The 7,517-nt window shown below is 64.7% G+C and overlaps 1 protein-coding gene across 1 annotated transcript; it reads left to right on the plus strand.

Annotated features, from left to right (window-relative positions):
- Window positions 1–806: 806 nt before the first annotated feature.
- SIVA1 (SIVA1 apoptosis inducing factor) lies at window positions 807–5,315 on the plus strand. Its single transcript, XM_004018013.5, has 4 exons — window positions 807–968; window positions 3,042–3,236; window positions 3,911–4,067; window positions 5,125–5,315. Exons 1-4 carry the CDS (start codon window positions 851–853, stop codon window positions 5,183–5,185), a joined length of 531 nt encoding a protein of 176 aa, XP_004018062.2. The 5' UTR covers window positions 807–850; the 3' UTR covers window positions 5,186–5,315.
- Window positions 5,316–7,517: the final 2,202 nt, after the last annotated feature.

Raw genomic sequence — 7,517 nt, forward strand, 5'->3', positions numbered from 1 at the left:
CTTGCGAAGGCGAGACGCGCCTCCAAATTGAGAAATAAAGACAAGTTAGCGCATGGAACTCTGCCCCACGCTGGGCGCCAGCTGGACGGGAGGGGCACTGGGGGAGAGCGGACACACGCGCACGTGCGGCTGAGTCCCTCTGCTAGTCGCCTGAAGCTGCCGCCGCACTGTTCATCAGCTAACCCCAGGACCAAATGTTTCTGGAGTTAGATACCAAAAAAGTGAATCCTCCTCAGACCACTGGTGATTTAAAGGAAGAAATATGAGTTTCCAGAGTTATGCCTATGGCTGGTTCATGCTGATGTTTGACAGAAAACAACAAAATTCTGTAAAGCAGTTATCCTTCAGTTAAAAAAATAAATTTAAAAAGAAAAGAGTTGTTTGGAGACCAGAACAGCAGCCAATACGCTCGCCTTTTTCGCGCCGCCTCAAACGAGTCTCGCCCCCTCGGACGAGTCCCGCCCCCATGTCGCCTCTGGCCTATCACGGGCCGTGTGTCTCACGAGTCCCGCCCCCACGTAGTCCCCAGCCTATCCCGCAGCGCTTTCGCATCACACCGCCTTCCTATTTCCCTGCTGGTGGCGCGCCCGCTCTGACCCTTGACCTCTCTCTGGACTTTCCCGCGCCGCTGAGTCCCGCCTCCCAGAGCAAGCGCTCCGCCCCCGCCCTCGCTCTGGGCCTATCCCGCGTCGCGCCGCACACGAGTCCCGCCCCATCCTCTCCCCAGACCTATCCTGTGTCGCGCCGCGTATTAGTCCCGCCCCCCGCTCCGCGCCGGGTTGGCGCGCGGCTGTGACGTCACGGGCAAGAGAGGCGCGGCGGCCGAGCGGAGCCGCTCCGGGCCGCGGCCATGCCCAAGCGGGGCTGCCCCTTCGCGGATGCGGCCCCGCTGCAGCTCAAAGTGCGTGTCGGCCAGAGAGAACTGAGTCGCGGCGTGTGCGCCGAGCGCCTCACACGAGAGATTTTCGGTGAGTGCTGTGAAGCGGGGCTGGGCGGGGGGTCCCCACCGGCCGCGCCCGCTGGAGCCGGTGCCCGTGTTCCCCGCCGCCTGACCGGGCTTAGGATCCGCGAGAAGGACGGCGTGAATGCTCCCGCGTCCACGACCTGCCCCTTCCGCACCTTCCGAAACGGACGGCTTCTGCGTGGGGCCGAGTCGGGGCTCGGTCCTGCGGGAATACTGGACTCACAGGGACCCGCTCTGATCTGACCAGCCCAGCGATAGGCCTCCGGGTCCCGCCTCCCGGGACTCGTCCCGGTGGGAAGGTCGGCAGAGGCACCCCTTCAAACCCGAGAGGCTTGTGTGGAGCGCGCCCTCCTTGCCAGGCGGTGCCGCTGCTGAGGGGGCCAGTCGAAGGAGGACTCTCTAGAGGGGCAGACACGGGTCACCGAAGGACCACCTGCAGGCTGTCAGGTCTCCTGGAGGAAGAGTCAAAGCCAGATTCTGCGGGGTTAGACAGGCAGAGAGGGAAAGGAAGGAAATTTCCCGGCAGAGGGAACAGCCTGTGCGAAAACCGGGGCGCTGGAGTGTGCTGTCCGGCTCTGCACGGCTGCACTGTCCAGTTGAAAAATGTGAGGGCCCTGACCTAAGCCTTCTCCTCTGACTTCTTCAGGCACGTTTTTGAATGCATGGATAATACTGACATCGCTTTGGAGAGATTAGCAGGTGATGTAAATAAGTGAAGCCTAGGGTACTTGGGCCAGACTGCAACTGTTACTCACTCTCTCAGGACCTTCCAAAAACGAAAACACTGCAAACAGAAGGGAGGGCTTCCCTGGCGTCTCAGACAGTAAAGAACCCGCCTGCAGTGCTGGAGGCCTGGGTTTGATCCCTGGAGGATCCCCAGGAGGAGGGCACGGGAACCCACTCCAGTATTCTTGCCTGGAGAATCCTATGGACAGAGGAGCCTGGTGGGCTACAGTCCATGGGGTCGCAAAGAGTCAGACACGACTGAGTGACTAACACACACACATAAGTCAGTCTAGCTCTTGACCACAGTGTCCTGGACCATTTGCAGAGCTTGGCCCACGCAGGGCCCATCAGGGAGGGGGTGCTAGGCTCCCTGGACATTCTCTGAGAAGGACAGGGCCTTGTGAGGCCCGTGTGAACTCATGTGTAATGATTTCCAAGTCTTAAACTCTCGCCTCTTTATGTTGAACTGGCCACAGGCCCTTGAAGACAAGTGTTAGTCTGGCCACATGACCTGCCCCCTGCCCAGTCCCATCCTGTTACAAACGGGGAGACTGGAGGAGGAGGAGCTGGGTGTGGCAAGCTGCCATCACTTCCGTGAGTTATCAGCTGTGTGTTTCTGTGATATCACCCAGCACCAGCAGCTTCTAAGGTCTCCACCCTAGCTCTGTTGGGACAGAGCAGAGAACCACAGAGCATTGCTGGGCTGGCATTTAGCATTTCACCTTGCGAAAGCTGCTGCTCGTGGCTGGGGAGATGTCCAGGCCCCACAGAGGTCTGGAAAGTTCTGGGGTACCTTGTCAGGAGCCAGCTGTGGCTGTGCATTTTGCCAGCAGCTCTGCAGTAGCCAAAAGGTTGCAGGCTCAGCCCTGAGTTTCTTGCTGTGCTTTAGTTGGCTATCCACAGTGCAGAAGGGAATGGAGACGGAGATGGCAGCCCACTCCAGTGTTCTTGCCTGGAGAATCCCAGGGACGGAGGAGCCTGGCGGGCTGCCGTCTGTGGGGTCGCACAGAGTCAGACACGACTGAAGCGACTCAGCAGCAGCAGCACAGAGCTTCCTCTGTCAGAGGAGGCCTGCTTGTGGGTTCTGGGGAGGAGGTGAGGCCACACGTTGTGAAAAATGAGCAGAGTGACGGGACGGGGAGCCCAGGTGGGGCTGCAGGCTGCAGAACCTGGCTGGAGGAGGTGCCTGCTGAGCCCGGGCCGGAGGGCAGCCTCGCCAGGGGCAGCTTGGTCCCGGGTGACTGGAAATCTGCTCAGAGGAGGGCTCAGCACGCACAGCTCCAGGGACAGGCGGCCCCGCAGGGGCTTCCGTACCGCAGGGGTGTAAGCGGGCAATGCTTGTCCTCCCCAGAGAAGACCACGCAGCTTCTCTTCCGTGGAGCCCAGGCCTGCATGGACCCTGCATGGGAGGAAGGCTGCGCCATTGTCCACACGCCAGAGTCCCCGAGGCCCGGCCCCACAGAAGCCCCTCGGGCCGCGCGTGGGCAGATGCTGATTGGGCCCGACGGCCGGCTGACCCGGAGTCAAGCGCAGGCCTCCGAGGCTGGTGAGTAAGGCGGCCGGCAGGCGCTTCCCAGGTCTCTGCTGCAGACAGGATGGGGTGGGGGCTCTTCCTCCTGGAGCTGGGCCGGAGTCTGATGCCGGGAGTGGGGCGAGTGCCTGGAGGTTCCCGCTGCAGGAGGCGCTCCCCGCTCTGATGTATGGGAACTGTGAGCAGCTCTGAGTGTTCAGTCAGAAAGGAGCGGGCCCCCCCCGGGTGGCCCTCGTGGGCGTCCTGCCTGCTCCCACCTGGAGCTCTCATCCGCATCCCTCTGCACTGTGCTGTAGACTCAGACCGTCACGTGCGTCACAGCTAAACCCCCACCCCTGGGGGCCCAGGAAGCCCTGTGTTAAGCCAGTACACGGGGGCCACACTTGGAGACGCAGCTGTGAGATGCGCCAGGGGTTGAAGGCCTGGCGAGTTCTGCTGCAGGTGGTCAGGGGAGGAGCTAGCCCAGGCTCCCGGCCTCTGGGTGGTGAGAGTTCCAGGTGGGCCTCACGGAAGCCGGCTAGGATCTCCCCCTGGTGAACGGGTCCCAGCGCCATGCTTCCACACAGGTTGACTAGTGGTCGGTGAGGTGCTGGAGGAGGGCAGCCCGCTGTCCTCCGGGAGGCGAGGGGTGGCCCCCAGCGCCAGGGTTCCCGGTCACCTTTGGACGGACCAGTGTTTCTTCCACACAGACCCAGCTGGGGCGGCGTCGGGAGCCTGTTCATCGTGCGTGCGGGCCGTGGACGGGAAGGCCGCGTGCGGCCAGTGCGAGCGGGCCCTGTGTGCACGCTGCGTGCGCTCCTGCTGCAGCTGTGGAGCCGTGGCCTGCGCCCTCTGCGCCCTCGTGGAGTGAGTGCGGGCCCTGGGGCGGGGGGCTCCCCTCGTGGAGTGAGTGCGGGCCCTGGGGCAGGGGCCTCCCCTCCTGGAGTGAGTGCAGGCCCTGGGGCGGGGGGCTCCCCTCCTGGAGTGAGTGCGGGCCCTGGGGCGGGGCGCTCCCCCTGGTGGAGTGAGTGCGGGCCCTGGGGCGGGGCGCTCCCCCTGGTGGAGTGAGTGCGGGCCCTGGGGCAGGGGCCTCCCCTCCTGGAGTGAGTGCGGGCCCTGGGGCGGGGCCTCCCCTTGACCAAGTGAGTGCGGGCCCTCCTTGTCCTCTCTCCTCCCCCAGCTGCCTGGTTCCCAAACACCCACAGAGCCCACCGCTCACCCTGCCTGGTCTCGTGGCTGTGGTGGGCCGGGCACCCTGCCCTGTGTGATGAGCTCATGACTTGCTCCAGAGCTCCCTGGAGGCCGGGCTTTGGCCTCCGAGCTGCAGTGTGGCCCTGCCACGGCGTCCTGCCCACGCCTGGTGGACCAGTCGGGCCCCGGCTCCGGCGGGACTGTGGCCTGGGCCGACGCTGAGAGCCGGGCCTGGGCTCCTGAGTGCTGATGCTGTGGCGCCTGCCTGGGGCAGCTGCCACCTCCCGGCCAGTCAGCTCCTTCCCCCGGGCGGCCTCCTGCCCTTGGCTGGGTTGCCTCTTCCTTGCCCCGCTGGAGCCGGCGGAGGCCAGTCAGCCCTGCCGCCCAGCTGGGGCCTGCCCGGGGCGGCAGGCCAGCGTCAGGCCTGAGCTGCGCTCTGCCTGGCAGGGCCTCTCCGGTGAGCGCCCCGTTCACTGTCACCCCCTGCAGGTGGACACCCACCGCGGGCTGGTGTCTGGGGGCTGAGGGGGTCTCCTCAGGGTGCCCCTTGTCAGCAGGCTCCATACTCTGGCCTCACCCCAGGCCCCCAAGCCGCCTCCCTCAGGAGCGTCTGGCCATGGGGGCTCGGCCGCCTGGGTGCGGGACCCCTTCATGACTGCCTCCGTCTGGGCCGGGCTGGTACGCAGCTCACGGGGACTCAGCCCTGACGCAGCCCCTCTCTCGCCGGTCTCAGCTACGGGGGCGACCTTCACGAGAAAGTGCTGTGTTCCAGCTGCGCCGTGTTTGAGGCCTGAGCCTGCGCGTGGACCGCCGCCTCACCTCCACCGCCCTGCCACGGCGGCTGAGGGACCGGGGGCGGGTGCCTTTTCTCTCTTGTATTTTGTGCCCCCGACCACTGAAGACAATAAAGCCTCTATATTTGGACGAGAGGGCTCAGTTGGCGGCGCTCCTGAGGCCTGTGACCTGCCGGCCCCACACGGCAGCACCCTGAGCCCTCGGGTGGGCCGAGTCTCAGACCGTCCCTGCAAGGCCACCAGGCACACTGCCGTCTCGGGGCCCCTACCCAGGAGGGTGGGTTCTGGCCAGGGTCGCAGCCCACGGGGCCTGAGGGAGGCAGTGGACAGGCGGGCTGCAGGCCAGTTCCCATACACGGACCCCCACAGCGCTGCCCGCCAGGCTCCGCCCATGGGCGGGCAGCCTGCCTCCCTGGAGAGCGTGGCAGAGCAGAGAGGTGCGCGGGGCGGGCAGCCGGGGCACTGGCGGCTGGAGGGTCAGTGACAGCAGTCCTTAGGGCCAGGACTGGGCCTGGGCCAGGGCAGGGTTTGCCCCCATGGGCGGAGCCTGGGACCCCGGAGCAGGGAGACGGAGGGCCGTGAGGGGGCTTCAGGTCTAAGAAAGGGGGTCACAAGTGAGTCCCGGGTCTTTTGAGCTGAGAACACTCAGAGGCCGCCTGGCTCAGCCCCGGGAGCGCGGCTCAAACCCGTTCGGCAGTCAGCCATCCTCCTCGGGGGTCACCTTCGGCCCCGCGTCCACCTGCAGACTGTGACCCTGGCAAGCACGGGAAGAGAGGCTCAGTGAAGCTCATCGCTGGGGACACAGGTCGCTGTCGGGAGGAATGGCCTCGCCCCCGTCAGGGTGCCCGTGCGCGGCTGTGGCCAGCAGGCAGTGCGGCGTCGGGGCAGCCCCGCAGTGAGTGACCGGCGCCCCCACCTCTGGCAAACACCCTGCAGGGAGGCGAGCCTGTGCACCCGTGTTCACAGCAATGCCATTCACAGGAGGGCAGAGGACCTTGTCCATCTGGGGGACAGGGCTGAGCCAACACGGCCCATCCCTGCAGTGGAATCGGGCCTGGCCTTACGAAGGAAGGAAACCCTGACAGACTACAGGACAGACAGACCCAGCGGTGTCGTGCTGAGGGAAGTAAGCCAGCTGCAACAGGGCGGGCCTGCAGCTCCACGCGGAGCAGGGCAGCGGAGGGGCAGGCTGCGGGCGGGGCGGAGGTGGGCAGTGAGTGGAGGGAGAACGGTTTCAGTCTGCGAAGGTGAAGGTTTCTGGAGGAGGTGGTGGTGGGGGACACTGAACGCCTCCACACTGGCCGAAGCGGTAAACTTGGCGTGTCTTACCAGCTGAGGGTATTTAGAATGTTACAAAGACAGTTGTTGGAAGCAAAAATAATGTGTGTTGGGGATTTTGAACGTGATGGGAACAAACTGTGAGCCCAGCACAGAGCTGGGACATGGAGGTGTGCGATCTGAGGACTCTGTGTGGATCGCTGGGTCTCGGAGGCAGGCTGGTGAGTCGGTTACAGGTCCAAGCACAGCCAGGCCACAGCTCCGACCTCCCTGCAGAGAGCGCTTGTTCTGCGCGTCCCGGAACTGAAACAGCGGTGGGGAAGCTGATGAAATAAGCCATAAAAGAAAATGGGATGGTAAAGAACAGTCATGAATCCAAAATGAGGCAGAGAAAGAGGACAGACGGCATAAAGCAGCAGCGAGGCGTCCAGGAGAGCAGCACGGTGGTGCCCAGGCTCAGCCTCGGCTAGATCCAGTGCTGGAGGCGGGCCCGGCGCCCCCGAGGGGCCAAAACCCTCAGACAGCCCAAACAGCAGCAAGAGCAGCCACCCTCTTGTCGACAAGAAGTCCTTTACGAGTAGAGAGAGGCAAATTCAGAGTGGAAGGCCGGGCTGAGTGTCTGTTGGACGATGAGCCTTGAGCGGACGTTCCTGGGCTGGCATCTCCTTCGGGGAAGGCCCCGACCCTATGCCATCCCCACACCCCAGCCTGGCCGGCCCTCGTGGGTGCTGGCCTGACCCGTGGGCACCCCAGATGCTAAAGGCGCTTCTGCTCCCATCTCCCTGTCCCTCAAGGGGCTGGCCTAGTGAGGGACAGGGTAGGACATGGGCAAGCATTACCGCCTCCCTTGCAGGCCAGGCTGCCCTGCTGGGCCTCACTGCCCCCGGGGCCACGATTCACCAGGCCCCTCCAGGTCTGCTGTGGCCTTGCCGGCCAGGCCAGGATGGCCCCGCGAATTTCTCCCCGAGATGCCCGACTCCCCGCACCCCACTACTCTGCCGGGGAGGTGCCTCCACAGCCCCGCCTCCGGGGAGGTGCCTCCACAGCCCCGCCT

Source organism: Ovis aries, chromosome 18, assembly GCF_016772045.2.
Source record: "Ovis aries strain OAR_USU_Benz2616 breed Rambouillet chromosome 18, ARS-UI_Ramb_v3.0, whole genome shotgun sequence".
Taxonomy (NCBI): Eukaryota; Metazoa; Chordata; class Mammalia; order Artiodactyla; family Bovidae; genus Ovis; species Ovis aries.